This window comes from Oncorhynchus mykiss, chromosome 27 (genome assembly GCF_057628025.1).
Source record: "Oncorhynchus mykiss isolate SJ-2025 chromosome 27, ASM5762802v1, whole genome shotgun sequence".
Classification (NCBI taxonomy): Eukaryota; Metazoa; Chordata; class Actinopteri; order Salmoniformes; family Salmonidae; genus Oncorhynchus; species Oncorhynchus mykiss.
In genome coordinates, this window is record NC_143048.1 from 25,469,886 (window position 1) to 25,489,507 (window position 19,622).

Here is a 19,622-nt window from a genome sequence, read left to right on the forward strand (position 1 = left end):
CTTAAATACCATTTGAAAAAATAATGGATCATCGAAGTTGGGTCCATATAAATTGGTTTCGAATTCAGTGTACCAGCCACAATAATATACCGACCATTAGGATTTGAAATCGAGGATGAGTAAACAAAAGGAATGTTTTTCCTTATCAGGATTGCTACCCCTCTCGCTTTTGCAAGTGATGCAAACTTAATAATGGTTTTGGAGTTGTGCCTGGCCGTGCAGTCATGAGTGAACAGAGAGTACAGGAAAGGACTGAGCACAAACCCTGAGGGGCCCCTGTGTTGAGGATCAGCGTGGCGGATGTGTTGTTACCTACCCTTACCATCTGGAGGCGGCCCGTCAGGAAGTCTAGGATCCAGTTGCAGAGGGAGGTGTTTAGTCCCAGGGTCCTTAGCTTATTGATGAACTTTGAGGGCGCTATGGTGTTGATTGCTGAGCTGTAGTCAATTAATAGCATTCTCACATAGGTGTTCCTTTTGTCCAGGTGGGAAAGGGCAGTGTGGAGTGCAATAGAGATTGTGGATCTGTTTGGGCGGTATGCAAATTGGAGTGGGTATAGGGTGTCTGGGATAATGGTGTTGATGTGAGCCATGACCAGCCCTTCAAATCACTTCATGGCTACAGACGTGAGTGCTATGGGTCGGTAGTCATTTAGGCAGGTTACCTTAGTGTTCTTGGGCACAGGCACTATGGTGGTCTGCTTAAAACATGTTGGTATTACAGACTCGGACAGGGAGAGGTTGAAAATGTCAGTGAAGACACTTGTCAGTTGGTCAGCACATGCTGGCAGTACACGTCCTGGTTATCCATCTGACCCTGCGGCCTTGTAAATGTTGACATGTTTAAAGTCTTACTCACATAGACTGCGGAGAGCGTGATCACACAGTCTTCCGGAACAGCTGGTGCTCTCATGCATGTTTCAGTGTTATTTGCCTCGAAGTGAGCATAGAAGTAGTTTAGCTCGTTTGGTAGGCTTTTGTCACTGGGCAGCTCTTGGCTGTACTTCCCTTTGTAGTCTGTAATGGTTTGCAAGCCCTGCCATATTTAACAAGCGTCAGAGTTGGTGTAGTACGATTAGAGATTAGTCCTGTATTGACGCTTTGCCTGTTTGATGGTTCGTCGGAGGGCATAGTGGGATTTCTTATTAGCTTCTGGGTTAGAGTCCTGTTCCTTGAAAGCGGCAGCTCTAGGCTTTAGCTTTAGTGCGGATGTTGCCTGTAATCCATGGCTTCTGGTTGGGGTATGTATGTACAGTCACTGTGGGGCCGACATCATCGATGGACTTATTGACGAAGCCAATGACTGAGGTGGTGTACTACTCAATGCATCGGAAGAATCCCGGAACATATTCCAGTCTGTGGTAGCAAAACAGTCCTGTAGCTTAGCATCTGCTTGATCTGACCACTTTTTATTGATCTAGTCACTGGTGCTTCCTGCTTGAATTTTTGCTTGTAAGCAGGAATCAGGAGGCTAGAATTATGGTCAGATTTGCCAAATGGAGGGCAAGGGAGAGCTTTGTATTTGTCTCTTTGTGAGGAGTAAAGGTAGTCCAGTGTTTTTTTCCCCCCTCTGGTTGCACATTTAACATGCTGATAGAAATTTGGTAAAAGATTTAAGTTTCCTTGCATTAGAGTCCCCGCCTGCTAGGAGCGCCGCCTCTGGGTGAGCGTTTTCTTATTTGCTTATGGCAGAATAGAGCTCATTCAGTGCTGTCTTAGTGCCAGCCTCAGTCTGTGGTGGTATGTAAACAGCTACAAACAATACAGATGAAAACTCTCTAGGTAGATAGAGTATCTCATGATAAGCTGTAGACCACACTATCAGGCGAGCAATAGCTCGAGACTTCCTTAGATTTCGTGCACCAGCTGTTATTTACAGAAATACGTAGTCGGCCGCCCTTGTCTTACCACATGCCACTGCTCTATCCTGCCAGTACAGCGTATAACCAGCCAGCTGTATTTGATAGTGTCGTTGTTCAGCCAAGACTCCGTGAAGCATAAGATATTACCGTTTTGAATGTCCTGTTGGTAGTTTAATCTTCCGCGTATGTCATCGATTTTATTTTCCAAAGATTGCACGTTTGCTAGCAGAATGGAAGGAAGTGGGGGTTTAGAACGTTGGACTAGTAACCGAAAGGTTGCAAGGTCAAATTCCAGAGCTGACTAAGGTGAAAAATCTGTCTTCTGCCCCTGAACAAGGCAGTTAACCCACTTTTCCTAGGCCGTCATTGAAAATAAGAATTTGTTCTTAACTGACTTGCCTAGTTAAATAAAGGTACAAAAATAATTAGAATTTGATCGCTTACGAATTCTCAGAAGGCAGCCCACCCTCTGGCCCCTTTTTCTCAGCCTCATCTTCATGGAAATCACAGGGATCTTGGCCTGTTCTCGAGAAAACAGTATATAATTCGCTTCGGGCTGAAATATTCTGCCAGTCCGTGGTAAGTAATTGCAGTCCTGATGTCCAGAAGTTATTTTCAGTCATAAGAGATGGTAGCGGCAACATTATGTACAAATAAGTTACAAACAACGCAAATAAACAAACGGAAAACACAATCGGTTGGGGACATGTAAAACGTCAGCCTTCTTCTCCGGCGCCATTTTTTTCAAGGAGTACCGGTACTGAGTCAATGTGCAGGGGTATGAGGTAGTTGAGGTAATTGATGTAATATATACATGTAGGTAGGGGTAAAAGTGACTAGGCAATCAGGATAGATAACAGAGTAGTCACAGTGTATGTGAACATTTTAAGTGTCTATGTGAGGGTGTGTGTAGCATCAATATGCATGCGTGTGTGTGTGTTGGAGTGTCAGTGTAGTATGTGTGAGTGTCTGGGTAGAGTCCAGTGAGTGTGCATAGAGCCGGTGCAAGAGAGTCAGTACAAATAAAAAGGGTGTCAATGAAAATAGTCAGAGTAGCCATTTGATTAACTGTTAAGCAATCTTACTGCTTGGGGGTAGAACCTGTTCAGGAGCCCTTATGTCCCAGACTTGACGTTCCGGTACCGCTTCGGTATCTTTTCAGCCTCCTGAGAGTGAAAAGGCGTTGTCCTGCCCTCTTCACGACTGTGTTGGTATGTTTGGACCATGTTAGGTCCATAGTGATGTGGATATCGAGGAACTTGAAGCTCTTGATCCGCTCCGCTACAGCCCCATTGATATGAATGGGTGCGTGTTCGGCCCTCCATTTCCACAGTCAGCTCCTTTTGTCTTGCTAACGTTCAGGGAAAGGTTGTTGTCCTGCCACCAAACTCCCGCGTATCTGACCTCCTCCCTATAGGCTGTCACATTGTTGTCAGTGATCAGGCCTACCACCGTTGTGTCGTTAACAAACTTAAGATGGTGTTGGAGTCGTGCACGACCTAAGCAGTCGCGGGTAAACAGGGAGTACTAAGCACGCACCCCTGAGGGGCCCCTGTGTTAAAGATCAGCATGGCGAATGTGTTGTTGCCTGCTCTCACCACCTGGGTGCGGCCCATCGGGAAGTCCAGGATCCAGTTGGAAGAGCTTAGTGGGTACTATGGTGTTGATCGCTTAGTGGGTACTATGGTGTTGATTGCTTGTCAGCCCTGTCACATCTGACGACCGTCAGAGCCAGTGTAGTAGGCTTAGTCCGCTATTGATGCTTTGATTGTTTGTCGGAGGGCGTCAATAATTTTAACGCAACAGCTTACAATGACATTCTAAATATTCTGTGTGGAACAACTTGACTGGCCTGCACATTGCCGTGACCTCAACCCTATTGAACACCTTTGGGATGAATTGGAACGCCTACTGCGAGCCAGGTGTAATTGCCCAACACCAGTGCCCGACTTCACTAATGCTCTTGTGGCTGAATTGATGCAAGTCTCCGCAGCAATGTTCCAACAACTAGTGGAAAGCCTTCCCAGAAGAGTGGAGGCTGTTATAGAAGCAAAGGGGGATCAACTCCATATTACTGTACAGTAGGTCGTTATGGCAGTGCGTGCACATCATCTTGTCTACATGATTTACTATATCATCATGACCACTTCAATTACTGTAAAAAAGTAAGGTTTGTTTACATGTGTCTGTTCAAGCCTATGGTTTTGAGAAACTAGCTAAAAATCTGGGAACATTTTGAGTGAGTAAAATAATTAGTCATTGGAAGTGACATGTTTACTATGAAGATTTTTGTATCTGCACAGCCTCAAGGCAATATCATTTTAGAAACACTTACATAAACCAACACTGAGCAAACCGAACCCTGTTAAAGAAGCTTGCAGCTAAAGTGGTCTGTTTCCCTGCTGTTCCCTGTAGTATGGGTCTGGGGGTGGATTGGTTGAAAGGTGAAGGGGCAGGGGCAGGTTGGGGGAACCCGGAGCAAGCCCAGAGAGGTTCCTCAGAGGCTGGCCTGGTCTCTTTATCTGGGTGGCTCTCTGCCCGCTCCGTGCTGCGCCTGGACGTTTCCCAGGCAGCCAGCATGTGGTGAAAAGTAGCCCCGGGATTAAATGGCAGCAGAGAGCGTGAAAGGTGATCGACTGACGGCCCATGCTGACTGAAGCCCTCTGTTCTTGGGCCCAGGCCACCACAGAGGGGGCTTTCATGGGCCTGCTGTTTCCCATAGCCTCCTCTGCCCACCACGGATCAGGAGGGGCACATGGGACAATGGAGATACCTAAGCAATGAAGCAGGTCCCAGGACCTGGCCTCTCAGCTCAGCCTGGCCCAGTTGGCCTAATCAGGTGTGGATATAATGACCCTGTTCTGAAGTTAATAAACCTTCTAAGCCTGACTCTATTGGCCTTGGTTCTAGTCTGCTACTCCTTTATCTCCCTCTGGTTTAATCAGAGGTTCCCTGTATGCGTAGTATGAGTCTTTAATCACCATAGTACAGTATGATTGAGTTCTTATGAACTTAGGAGGGTTTAATGTATAGTCACATTCCACTTCTTGCTGTAAATGTAAAGTTACGGGTGTGGAATACACTATAATGTGATGTAGAGTTGTAAATGTGACAGTTAACTTACAATGACTACATCAATACTTATCAGAAGTTCAATCAAGGCTCTACATGTATTTTCCTCCTCAAATAGTTAGACATCCTCCTCCAAACTGCTCTTCGCAATGTTTGCCATCACTCTTGTCATGTTTTAAAAAAAAATGTATACTGTTTTTAAAAGCTGTTTCAAGAAAGAACGGGCTTCCTTAACTTCAAAGACATAATTATAGTGGCAATAAGAAGATAGTTTGCCGCCAGGTTAGAAAGAGGTAATTACTTAAACACCTTGACATGTTTCAAATGGTTATGATCAAAACGTAAAGTGCTAGAGAAACCAGAAATCTGTTATGAACTGTATGATTATGAGAATGATTGTTGCTCAACCTTGTTTGTTCAAAGAGCTTAGCATTATGTTATTGAGTAGGAGGGGCAATATGGTATATGTAATAGTGATCTATTACTTTCTACTGGTGAAAGTGACATTAAAACATACAACAACTTCAACACATAAAAAAACACTATCAGCGATGCCAAGGCAGTTCCTAATGTCTCTCTGCTCTAATCCTCTGCAGTCAGCCAGTCAGTCAGTCTGGGACAAGCCTAAACCCCAAGGTGTGGCCAGGCTGGGCTCCCCCAGCACCAGATGACACAGCAGAGCAGCACTCTAGAAGTAGTGGGATTAATGGCTGATCAACAAATGTGGCTCAGCCTGGCACTTTGATGCAGGCAGCTTCTACTGAGACGGAGTCCGTTTCCCTTCCGTCCCATCCCCGAGTCCTCATTACCCTTTTGTTACTCTGCTGTTAGCCAGCCACAGAGATACACATCACCACCCTCTGTAATGTAAATAAATAGTGCTGCACTGCACATACTACCTAAATGCAGCCTTTATTTCAGTCATTTTTATGTTTTTAATGGACCTTTAGTTCTTCCGTATGTACCTGTATTTTAAGCACAGGTTAGTTACACAACTGTTCAGCAAAAGATCACTGTACAACAAATCGTGCATATAGCCTCTCAGCTGGACTACTGTAACATTTTCTTCTGTAGAAAGCTCAGACTGACAAGTAATTGTTCTTTCCATGGATAAAAGACCTTTGAAACATAATACTTCTGCTGTCCCAGCAAATTGCTCTTTTTCAGAATACAGAACTAATGGATTATACATTTAATGCCATATAGACCCATTGATGTATGAGTCCGGTCTGCTTTAACCCCTGGGATATGTGGGACACTATTCAAATAAATTACTATAAAAATCAAACTTTCATGAAATCACACATGCAAGATAGCAAATTAAAGCTACACTTGTTGTGAATCCAGCCAACGTCAAATTTCAAAAAGGCTTTTCGGCGAAAGCAAACGATGCTATTATCTGAGGATAGCACCTCCGTAACAAAGAGAGAAAAGCATATTTCAACCCTGCTGGCGCGACACAAAACGCAGAAGTAAAAATATAATTAATGTCCTACCTTTGACGAGCTTCTTTTGTTGGCACTCAAATATGTCCCATAAACATCACAAATGGTCCTTTTGTTCAATTAATTCCTTTGATATATATCCAAAATGTTCATTTATTTGGCGCGTTTGATCCAGAAAAACACTGGTTCCAACTTGCGCAATGTGACTACAAAATATCTCAAAAGTTACCTGTAAACTCTGCCAAAACATTTCAAACTACTTTTGTAATACAACTTTAGGTATTTCTTTAACGTAAATAATCGATAAGAGTGAAGATGGGATGATCTGTGTTCAATACAGGAGGAAAACAAACTGTAGCTAGCTTTCTGGTCACGCGCCTCTATCTAACAGTACACTTCAAGTGACCCTCATTCAAGTTGACCGTACTTCTTCATTACACAAAGGAAAAACCTCAACCAATTTCTAAAGACCGTTGACATCCAGTAGAAGCGATAGGAACTGCAAGAAGGTCCCTTAGAAATCTGGATTCCCAATGAAAAACAAATTGAAAAGAGTGACCTCAAAAAAACACTCTGAATGGTTTGTCCTCGGGGTTTCGCCTGATAAATAAGTTATGTTATACTCACAGACATGATTCAGACAGTTTTAGAAACTTCAGAGTATTTTCTATCCAAATCTACTAATCATATGCATATCTTATCTTCTGGGGATGTGTAGCAGGCAGTTGAATTTGGGCATGCATTTCATCCGGACGTAAAAACACTCCTCAGCGCACAGTGGTCATTTTGGAGTGTCTTGGGAGCCTTTTAAGCAGGTTGTGCAATAACCTTCATCAAGGGACATCTTGGTTAAACTTAACCTAATAGCCTGTTTACCTAACCCAGTTTAGAGTTAAATCTTGGTGTTTGTTTAAAATAATAAAAGCCCCACCTTGTGGTAATTTGATTTTGGAAAGACTTTTATTTACTAGCCACTTTGGTTAACATTATTGGCATATATAATGACATGTAATGGGCAAAGCCTCATACCTCAGAGCAGTGCCATTGTGAATGGAGAATGCCAATATCTAAAGGCAATATGACTAATTTGACAAATCCATCATTCTCTGTTGCCAGACTGGGCAGGAGCAGAACATAGCTTACAGGCCTTTGACAGGGTTGTCTCTTTTTGTGTAAACAAGAATGATTATTCTACTGCTATGGTTTCACTTATGTTTTCCAACAGGGTCTGGCACCTCTGTTTTGGACTGTTTAGTTCCAGAACCATTTGCCAGGATCCAGTACCTCTCGTGGCATGAAGAATCATTTTAGACACACCTACTCATTCCAGGGTTTTTCTTAATTTTTTGTATGTTCTACATTGTAGAATAAGTGAAGACATCATTACTATGAAATAACACACATGGAATTATGTAGTAGCCAAAAAAAGTGATTAAACAAATCTAAATATATTTGAGATTCTTCAAAGTAGCCACCCTTTGCCTTCATGACAGCTTTGCACACTCTTGGCATTCTCTCATCCAGCTTCATGAGGTAGTCACCTGGAATGCATTTCAATTAACAGGTGTGCCTTGTTAAAAGTACATTTGTGGAATTTATTTCCTTAATGCTTTGAGCCAATCAGTTGTGTTGTGACAAGGTAGGGGTGCTATACAGAAGATAACCCTATTTGGTAAAAGACCAAGTCCATATTATGGCAAGAACAGCTCAAATAAGCAAAGAGAAACAAAAGTCCACCATTACTTTAAGACATGAGGGTCAGTCAATGTGGAACATTAAAAGAACTTTGAATGTTTTTTCAAGTGCAGTCACAAAAACTATCAAGCGCTTTGATGAAACTGTCTCTCATGAGGACCGCCACAGGAAAGGAAGACCCAGAGTTACTTCTGCTGCAGAGAATAAGTTCATTAGAGTTCACTGAGCCTCAGATTGCAGCTGAAATAAATGCTTTACGGAGTTCAAGTAACAGACACATCTCAACATCAACTGTTCAGAGGAAACTACGTGAATCAGGCCTTCATGGTTGAATTGCTGCAAAGAAACCAGTACTAAAGGACACCAATAAGAAGAGACTTGCTTTGGCCAAGAAATACGAGCATTAGACTGGTGTAAATCTGTCCTTTTGGTCTGATGAGTCCAAATGTGAGATTTTTGGTTCCAACCACTGTGTCTTTGTTAGACGCAGAGTAGGTGAACGGATGATCTCCGCATGTGTGGTTCCCACTATGAAGCATGGAGAAGGTGTGATGGTGAGGGGGTGCTGTGCTACTGACACTGTCAGTGATTTTTTTTAGAATTCAAGACACACTTCACCAGCATGGCTACCACAGCATTCTGCAGCAATACGCCATCCCATCTGGTTTGCGCTTAATGGGACTATAATTTGTTTTTCAACAGGATAATGACCCAACACACCGCCAGGCTGTGTAAGGGCTATTTGACCGAGGAGAGTGATGGAATGCTGCAGCAGATGACCTGGCCTCCACAATTACCCGACCTCAACCCAATTGAGGTGGTTTGGGATGACTTAGACCGCAAGTGCTCAGCTTCAACTGAAGCTAGCCAGCTAACTACCAGCTATCAGTCAGCAAACCATTGCCAGTGGTCATCAGCTAACCTTCAGCTCGGAAAGCTCTCGTCAGTTCGAACAACGTGACTCTAACCAGAGCCTAACGGACCTGTTATTTTTATCCCCGGATTCCTACCGGAAATTGAACATTTTCATCTGGATCTTCACAACTAGCTAACCGCAATCCCGGATGACTACTGGCTAGCGTTTCCATCCCAGAGCAAGCACCAATTAGCTTGAAGCTGGCCCAGCCAGGGCTCCTGTGCTACCACCGAAGTATACTCCTGGGCTACAATATCCGGACCCCATCTACAGCCGGTATGGGGCATGGAACCCCGCAGATCCCCTACAGCCGGAATACCGACATAATCTGCCCGTGGACTCCAATAGGCCCCTCAGGCACGAAGCTCGCTGAAGGTCCATTATGCTAACCAGCTAGGCCTGCTAGCTATCTAGACTTACTTGGTACCCTACTAATTCCACGACTGGTCTATCGACGTCACCGCACGAAGAGGCAAAAACAGACTTACCCCCATCGTGACGTACCCCAAAGGCTAACTTTCTAGCCCCTGCTATCTGCTTGCTTGCTAACCCGGTCTGCTAACTGCCAGCTTGCCGGGCCCGGTCTGCTAACTGCTAGCTTGCCTGACCGGTCTGCTAACTGCTAGCCCTTGCTAACTGCTAGCCTCTGCCGAATGCTTGCTAACCCGGCCTGCTAACTGCTAGCTTGCCCCGGTCTACTAACTGCTAGCTGCCGGCCCCGGCCCGCTAACTGCTAGCTCACCTGACCGGTCTGTAACTGCTAGCTCATGCTAACTGCTTGCTTGCTAACCCAGCCTGCTAACTGCTAGCTTGCCTCGGTCTACTAGCTGCTAGCTTGTTTAACCCCGGCCTACTAACTGTTAGCTTGTTAGCCTGCTAACTGTCTGAATCGCCGTGTCCCCAGCAGCCCAACCACTCACTGGACCCATATGTTCACTTGGCTACGCATGCCTCTCTCTAATTTTTTATTTTATTTTATTTTTTTATTTCACCATTATTTAACCAGGTAAGCTAGTTGAGAACAAGTTCTCATTTGCAACTGCGACCTGGCCAAGATAAAGCATAGCAGTATGAGCAGACAACACAGAGTTACACATGGAGTAAACAATTAACAAGTCAATAACACAGTAGAAAACAAAGGGGGAGTCTATATACAATGTGTGCAAAAGGCATGAGGTAGGCGAATAATTACAATTTTGCAGATTAACACTGGAGTGATAAATGATCAGATGGTCATGTACAGGTAGAGATATTGGTGTGCAAAAGAGCAGAAAGGTAAATAAATAAAAACAGTATGGGGATGAGGTAGGTGAAAATGGGTGGGCTATTTACCAATAGACTATGTACAGCTGCAGCGATCGGTTAGCTGCTCAGATAGCTGATGTTTGAAGTTGGTGAGGGAGATAAAAGTCTCCAACTTCAGCGATTTTTGCAATTCGTTCCAGTCACAGGCAGCAGAGTACTGGAACGAAAGGCGGCCAAATGAGGTGTTGGCTTTAGGGATGATCAGTGAGATACACCTGCTGGAGCGCGTGCTACGGATGGGTGTTGCCATCGTGACCAGTGAGCTGAGATAAGGCGGAGCTTTACCTAGCATGGACTTGTAGATGACCTGGAGCCAGTGGGTCTGGCGACGAATATGTAGCGAGGGCCAGCCGACTAGAGCATACAAGTCGCAGTGGTGGGTGGTATAAGGTGCTTTAGTGACAAAACGGATGGCACTGTGATAGACTGCATCCAGTTTGCTGAGTAGAGTGTTGGAAGCCATTTTGTAGATGACATCGCCGAAGTCGAGGATCGGTAGGATAGTCAGTTTTACTAGGGTAAGCTTGGCGGCGTGAGTGAAGGAGGCTTTGTTGCGGAATAGAAAGCCGACTCTTGATTTGATTTTCGATTGGAGATGTTTGATATGAGTCTGGAAGGAGAGTTTGCAGTCTAGCCAGACACCTAGGTACTTATAGATGTCCACATATTCTAGGTCGGAACCATCCAGGGTGGTGATGCTAGGCGGGCATGCGGGTGCAGGCAGCGATCGGTTGAAAAGCATGCATTTGGTTTTACTAGTGTTTAAGAGCAGTCGGAGGCCACGGAAGGAGTGTTGTATGGCATTGAAGCTTGTTTGGAGGTTAGATAGCACAGTGTCCAATGACGGGCCGAAAGTATATAGAATGGTGTCGTCTGCGTAGAGGTGGATCAGGGAATCGCCCGCAACAAGAGCAACATCATTGATGTATACAGAGAAAAGAGTCGGCCCGAGAATTGAACCCTGTGGCACCCCCATAGAGACTGCCAGAGGACCGGACAGCATGCCCTCCGATTTGACACACTGAACTCTGTCTGCAAAGTAATTGGTGAACCAGGCAAGGCAGTCATCCGAAAAACCGAGGCTACTGAGTCTGCCGATAAGAATGTGGTGATTGACAGAGTCGAAAGCCTTGGCAAGGTCGATGAAGACGGCTGCACAGTACTGTCTTTTATCGATGGCGGTTATGATATCGTTTAGTACCTTGAGTGTGGCTGAGGTGCACCCGTGACCGGCTCGGAAACCAGATTGCACAGCGGAGAAGGTACAGTGGGATTTGAGATGGTCAGTGACCTGTTTGTTGACTTGGCTTTCGAAGACCTTAGATAGGCAGGGCAGGATGGATATAGGTCTGTAACAGTTTGGGTCCAGGGTGTCTCCCCCTTTGAAGAGGGGGATGACTGCGGCAGCTTTCCAATCCTTGGGGATCTCAGACGATATGAAAGAGAGGTTGAACAGGCTGGTAATAGGGGTTGCGACAATGGTGGCGGAAATAGAGGGTCCAGATTGTCAAGCCCAGCTGATTTGTACGGGTCCAGGTTTTGCAGCTCTTTCAGAACATCTGCTATCTGGATTTGGGTAAAGGAGAACCTGGAGAGGCTTGGGCGAGGAGCAGCGGGGGGGGCGGGGCTGTTGGCCATTACTGTTCTGGTTAGTGATTACTGTCTTATTTCACTGTAGAGCCTCTAGCCCTGCTCAATATGTCTTAACCAACCATGTTGTTCCACCTCCTACATATGCGATGACATCACCTGGTTTAAACATCTCTAGAGACTATCTCGCTCTCTCTCTTCATTACTCAATGCCTAGGTTTACCTCCAATGTACTCACATCCTACCTTACCTTTGTCAGTACACTATGCCTTGAATCTATGCTATCGTGCCCAGAAACCTGCTCCTTTTACTCTCTGTTCTGAATGTGCTAGACGGCCAGTTCGTATAGTCTTTAGCCGTACCCTTATCCTACTTCTCCTCTGTTCCTCTGGTGATGTGGAGGTTAATCCAGGTCCTGCTGTGCCTAGCTCCACTCCCACCCCCAAGGTGCTCTCATTTGTTGACTTCTGTAAATGTAAAAGCCTTGGTTTCATGCATGTTAACATTAGAAGCCTACTCCCTAAGTTTGTTTTACTCACTGCTTTAGCACACTCTGCCAACCCAGATGTCTTAGCCGTTTCTGAATCCTGGCTTAGGAAAACCACCAAAAACCCTGAAATCTCCATTGCTAACTATAACTTTTTCTGACAAGATAGAACTGCCAAAGCAGCAATCTACTGCAAAGATAGCCTTCAGAGTTCTGTATTACTATCTAAGTCTGTACCCAAACAATTTGAGCTTCTACTTCTAAAAATTCACCTTTCCAGAAACAAGTCTCTCACTGTTGCCGCTTGTTATAGACCTCCCTCTGCCCCCAGCTGTGCCATCGATACCATATATGAATTGATTGCCCCCCATCTATCTTCTGAGCTCGTGCTACTAGGTGACCTAAACTGGGACATGCTTAACACCCCGGCCATCCTAGAAACTAAGCTTGATGCCCTCAATCTCACACAAATTATCAATGAACCTACCAGGTACAACCCCAAATCAGTAAACACGGGCCCCCTCATAGATGTCATCCTAACTAATTTGCCCTCCAAATACACCTCTGCTGTTTTCAATCAAGATCTCAGCGATCACTGCCTCATTGCCTGCATCCGTAATGGGTCTGCGACCAAACGACCACCCCTCACTGTCAAACGCTCCCTGAAACACTTCTGCGAGCAGACCTTTCTAATCGACCTGGCCGGGGTATCCTGGAATGACATTGACCTCATCCCGTCAGTAGATGATGCCTAGCTAGTCTTTAAAAGTGCCTTCCTCACCATCTTAAATAAGCATGCCCCTCTCAAAAAATGTAGAACTAGGAATAGATATAGTCCTTGGTTCACTCCAGACCTGTCTGCCCTTGACCAGCACCAAAACATCCTGTGGCGTTCTGCATTAGCATCGAATAGCCCCCGTGATATGCAACTTTTCAGGGAAGTTAGGAACAAATATACACAGGCAGTTAGAAAAGCTAAGGCAAGCTTTTTCAAACAGAAATTTGCATCCTGTAGTACTAACTCAAAGTTCTGGGACACTGTAAAGTCCATGGAGAATAAGAGCACCTCCTCCCAGCTGCCCACTGCTCTGAGGCTAGGAAACACTGTCACCACTGATAGATCCTCTATAATTGAGAATTTCAATAAGCATTTCTCTACGGCTGGCCATGCTTTCCACATGGCTACCCCTACCCCGGTCAACTGCCCGGCACCCTCCACAGCAACCCGCCAAAACCCCCACCATTTCTCCTTTACCCATATCCAGATAGCTGATGTTCTGAAAGAGCTGCAAAATCTGGACCCCTACAAATCAGCTGGGCTAGACAATCTGGACCCTCTCTTTCTAAAATTATCTGCCGAAATTGTTGCAACCTCTATTACTAGCCTGTTCAACCTCTCTTTCGTATCATCTGAGATTCCCAAAAATTGGAAAGCTGCCACGGTCATCCCCCTCTTCAAAGGGGGTGACACTCTAGACCCAAACTGCTACAGACCTAGATCTATCCTACCCTGTCTTTCTAAGGTCTTCGAAAGCCAAGTTAACAAACAGATCACTGACCATTTCGAATCCCACCATACCTTCTCCGCTATGCAATCTGGTTTCAGAGCTGGTCATGGGTGCACCTCAGCCACGCTCAAGGTTCTAAACGACATCATAACCGCCATCGATAAGAGACATTACTGTGCAGCCGTATTCATCGACCTGACCAAGGCTTTCGACTCTCTTTTCTGTATACATCAATGATGTTGCTCTTGCTGCTGGTGATTCTCTGATCCACCTCTACGCAGACGACACCATTCTGTATACTTCTGGCCCCTCCTTGGACACTGTGTTAACTAACCTCCAGACAAGCTTCAATGCCATACAACTCTCCTTCCGTGGCCTCCAACTGCTCTTAAACGCAAGTAAAACTAAATGCATGGTATTCAATCGATCACTGCCCGCACCTGCTCGCCCGTCCAGCATCACTATGGACGGCTCTGACATAGAATACGTGGACAACTACAAATACCTGGGTGTCTGGTTAGACTGTAAACTCTCCTTCCAGACTCACATTAAGCATCTCCAATCCAAAATTAACTCTAGAATCGGCTTCCTATATCGTTGCGAAAGCATCCTTCACTCATGCTGCCAAACATACCCTCGTAAAACTGATCATCCTACCGATCCTCGACTTCGGTGATGTCATCTATAAAATAGCCTCCAACACTCTACTCAACAAACTGGATGCAGTCTATCACAGTGCCGTCCATTTTGTCACCAAAGCCCCATACACTACCCACCATTGCGACCTGTACGCTCTCGTTGATTGGCCCTCGCTTCATACTCGTCGCCAAACCCACTGGCTACAGGTTATCTACAAGTCTCTGCTAGGTAAAGCCCCGCCTTATCTCAGCTCACTGGTCACCATAGCAGCACCCACTCGTAGCACGCGCTCCAGCAGGTATACCTCACTGGTCACCCCCAAAGCCAATTCCTCCTTTGGTCGTCTTTCCTTCCAGTTCTCTGCTGCCCATGACTGGAACGAATTGCAAAAATCTCTGAAGCTGGAGACTCACATCTCCCTCACTAGCTTTAAGCACCAGATGTCAGAGCAGCTTAAAGATCACTGCACCTGTACATAGCCTATCTGTAAACAGCCCATCTATCTACCTACCACATCCCCATACTGGTATTTATTTATTTATTTTGCTCCTTTGCACCCCAGTATCTCTACCTGCTCATTCATCTTCTGCCGATCTACCATTCCAGTGTTTAATTGCTATATTGTAATTACTTCGCCACCATGGCCTATTTATTTCCTTAACCTCATTTGCACTCACTGAATATAGACTTTTTGTTTTATTTTGTTCTACTGTATGTTTTGTTTATTCCATGTGTAACTCTGTGTTGTATGTTCTCAACTAGCCTACCTGGTGAAATAAATACAAAAATATATTTTTTAAAAATATGTGGGAACTCCTTCAAGACTATTGAAAGCTGGTTGAGAGAATGCCAAGAGTGTGCAAAGCTGTCATCAAGGCAAAGGGTGGCTACTTTGAAGAATTTCAAATACAAAATATATTTTTCTTTGTTTACTTTTTTGGGGGTTATTACATGTTTTTTCATCGTTTTGATGCCTTCACTATTACTCTTCAATGTAGAAAATAGTACAAATAAAGAAAAACCCTTGAATGAGTAGGTGTGTCCAAACATGTGTGTATTAGTGTTAATGTCACTGTCCCCACTACAACAAAAAAATCTATGTAATTTTGTCCTTGAAACAATTAAAATACTGTAGAATTTCATTCATTCATTCCTATGGAGGACTACTCCTTCTGAGGAGTACCAATATGACCTACCGGTGGCTTCAAAGCCTCTCATTGGTCAATACATAGAATTTGCAATCTGGTGTTTATATACATCATTGCCGTTTACCTGCTGGTTGCTCCTTTGTCACATTGTGACTCTGGTTATGCAAATTAGTCTCCATGCAGTGGGCCAGCCCACTGCAAATCCCCTTGTGGAGAGGTGTCTGGAAATAGCTGTCGTTAGAGAAAGTGCTAGTGATGCTGCAGACAGCCTTGTGGATCCAGATCAGTGACTGCAGAGTGAGATCTATGGTGAGATACTTAGATGAGCTCACCATTCCCAGCCCAATGATGTCATGTTTTTGTGAAAATCCATTTGAGGTAAACCGTGCATGCATAGCATTTAGTGGTTAGCCCTCTAAGGTTCATATATGCAATATTATATTACTGCCCTATAATGTCATAGTTTTGTGAGGAAAGAAAAACATGGAGCTTTGAATAGTCCATAGATTTCTGCAATTGAAAATAGCAGGTTTAGCCAAATATTGTACTACTGCTGTATCATCCTCTAGGTCAGTGGTTCCCAAACTTTTTATAGTCCTGTATCCCTTCAAACATTCAACCTCCAGCTGCATACCCCCTCTAGCACCAGTGTCAGTGCACTCTCAAATGTTGTTTTTTGCCATCATTGTACGCCTGCCACACACACTATACGATACATTTATTAAACATAAGAATGAGTGTGAGTTTTTGTCACAACCTGGCTCATGGGAAGTGACAAAGAGCTCTTATAGGACCAAGGCACAAATAATAATAATAATAATCAATAATTTTGCTCTTTTATTTTTTTTGCTCTTTTGCTCTTTTGTTCATCGAAAATTGTGAATAACTCACCATTAATGAGAAGGGTGTGCTCAGTCTTATAGAATTTTCCCCACACAGTCTGTGCCTGTATTTAGTTTTCATGCTAGTGAGGGCCAAGAATCCACTCTCACATAGGTACGTGGCTGTAAAGGGCATCAGTGTCTTAACAGTGTGATTTGCCAAGGCAGGATACAGTACTCTGAGCGCAGCCCAATCCAAAAATCTGGCAGTGGCTTCTGATTTGAATTCAATTTTCACAGAACCGCTTGTTGCAATTTCGATGAGGCTCTCTTGTTCAGATATCGGTAAGTGGACTGGAGGTAGGACATGAAAGGGATAACAAAACCACTTGTTTGTGTTATCCGTTTCGGGAAAGTACCTGCGTAATTGCGCTCCCAACTCACTCAGGTGCTTCGCTATATCACAATATACATTGTCCGTGTGCTTGAGTTCATTTACACACAAAAAAATCATACAATGATGGAAAGACCTGTGTGTTGTCCTTGTTAATGCAGACAGAGAAGAGCTCCAACCTCTTAATCATAGCCTCAATTTTGTCCCGCACATTGAATATAGTTGCAGAGAGCCCTGTAATCCTAGATTCAGATCATTCAGGCGAGAATTAACATCACCCAGATAGGCCAGTCGTGTGAGAAACTCGTCATCATGCAAGCGGTCAGACAAGTGAAAATGATGGTAAGTGAAGAAAACTTTAAGCTTGTCTCTCAATTTAAAAAAATGTGTCAGTACTTGGCCCCTTGATAACCAGCGCACTTCTGTATGTTGTAGAAGCGTTACATGGTCTCTGCTCATATCATTGCATAGTGCAGAAAATACACGAGAGTTCAGGGGCCTTGCTTTAACAAAGTTAACCATTTTCACTGTAGTGTCCAAAATGTCTTTCAAGCTGTCAGGCATTCCCTTGGCAGCAAGAGCAGTTTCCAACTGCTCAGCCAGTTTTAGGAAGGCTAACTTCTCAGAGATGGACTCCCTGCTGTGTGGGGAGGGGGGGGGGGTGCATGCATGAATGAGTCTCTGTGTATGGGTGTGTGTGTTTTATTATTGGAACCCTTTGCATGTGGTTATAAATGCAAGTGTTTTGTTCCTGAATTTTGATTGAAATATTGTATCTACATTTTCTTTTTAGTGCCTGTCTATTGCGCGTGTGTGTGGGTGTGTGTTGGAGGTGACCCATGCAGGAAGGAGGGAGAGAGGGGAGTGCCTATTTACATTGGCAGCAACACAAGGGGGAAATGAACTGACTTCAAAGCGAGAGTGCAGCGGAATTGTGTCGAGAGTGTGCGCTCCGTGCATGAGCTACCAGACACATATTCCCAGAGCTGCTCCGAATGGCCTGTTAGAAACATACTGGAGCAGGCTAGCAAGGAGATTATTTGTGTATAGAGACACTCTACCCCCTAAAAATATCACACCTTTTGACATTTGTACTGTTGCAGTGTTGAAACAACAAATTAGAACTTAGGTGTGTTTACTCTTGAGGACAACTTTAAAGGTACATTAATACACTTCTCTATGTACTCTTGCATTTAATGAATTTGCTCCGTGTTACCTGATATCCACTACAGGCCATAAGCTATATCTTATTTAACTGAAAGTTCTGCTTTTATGTTGTAACTCAGGTGTTTCACTTCAGTTCATTGGAGGAGTTTTACTTCAGTGACATCATATAAAGGGCAATATGCTCAATCCCTGTCCGTGTATCTGTGTGACACAGGGATGCTGCAGAGACAGCCCACCATTGAGGACTTTGTGGACGCCCTGGTGACTGACCTGAACCCAGACTTTGAGACCTTCATCATGGACTCTACAAGCTGATTAGCTTGATCGATCTTCGACTCTTCAATTCAGTTTCAGCCACGACTTGAATTGTGTTGCTGTGGAATGGACTCACATGATCAGAAAATGCAATTAATTATTAATCCTTTCAAAAGGCAGATAACTGTAGCTGTATGCAGTCACTGTAAACGTTTTTTTTTTAATGCAATTTTTGTATACGAGCTAGCTGGTTAGTGATTTGGCTCAACCATAGGTTCTGTGTGGTTCATGAAAGTCTGTGCAGATCTGTGCATATACCACATGTATTATACCATACTGTCTTACACATATTTTTGTCATTGATGCATATAAATTATGGAAAGCACAAAAAGTGCATCATTTAATTCAGAATATTGCAATAATGAGCAATGTCATCTTCAGCACTGAGAATGTATGTTTGAAACATCTGTTCCAATATCCATGTAAATAGATAAGTTGAAGTATGTAGACATTATTTGTATAATCTGCCCAAGAGAAAATACTCAAATCTGTGAGCGTTGAATATCATTTTCTGCAAAAGTATGAGCAGTTCATTGTTATTTCCTGTTCAGATCAGACAGGACAAATACAACACCTGCTATTCCTGACATAGTGTTTTGACTTAAATGCAAATCTGCTCCCTCTGATTTGTCTGTGTTTCTGTTAGGGAGGGAAGGGGAGGAGGGTGGGATGGGAGGTTATGGGCTGAGAAGGAAGGATATGGTCTCTTAGGTGTTGTGAATTGGAGATTTAATTTCTGATTAATTCACACAGAGCGTGATCCAGACTGTGACGACTAGCTAAATCAAGTACTACCGGCTGTTGCATCTGTTTCAACAGATTCTGCCTCTAATTACCAGGGGCTGAGGCTGCAGCTGCTCCCCATACAATGTCCTTACTTGCCTAGCACTGATATCTGACCTGGGGCATCGCCCATCAAGGTGGGATTTACTTCAGATGGTTAATCAAGGTGTGAACATGCTATCAAAGGGAGTGAGCTGGGTAGCTGTAACCACATGTAGGCCTACTGTACATCGCACAGAGCCATGAATAAATTCCTAAATATGAAATCACTAATGGAAGCTTTATTTTCATTACTCGTATCTAGTTTTGAACCAAATTCAATCATAATATTTTGTGGCAAGTAATATCTTGAGTTTCAGAGAGACGCCACTGTATACGGAAGTGGATGTAGTGTGTGTAATGTAGTGATGATTGCAGGTTGTCTGTTGCAATTGGTGTAGGATTAAAGATGAGACATTTGAACAACAATCAAAATC

General features: G+C 44.1%; 1 protein-coding gene across 2 annotated transcripts in view; it reads left to right on the forward strand.

The window, feature by feature from the left end:
* LOC110507837 (mitochondrial intermediate peptidase) overlaps nucleotides 1–19,620 on the forward strand; it is a 46,850-nt gene extending 27,230 nt beyond the window's left edge. For both annotated transcript variants that reach the window (XM_021588188.3, XM_021588189.3), the window contains one exon: nucleotides 18,263–19,620. In XM_021588188.3, the coding sequence (XP_021443863.3) occupies nucleotides 18,263–18,363 (101 nt within the window). In that variant the 3' untranslated portion in view covers nucleotides 18,364–19,620. The remainder of the gene's footprint in view (nucleotides 1–18,262) is intronic.
* The last annotated feature ends 2 nt before the right edge of the window (nucleotides 19,621–19,622 follow it).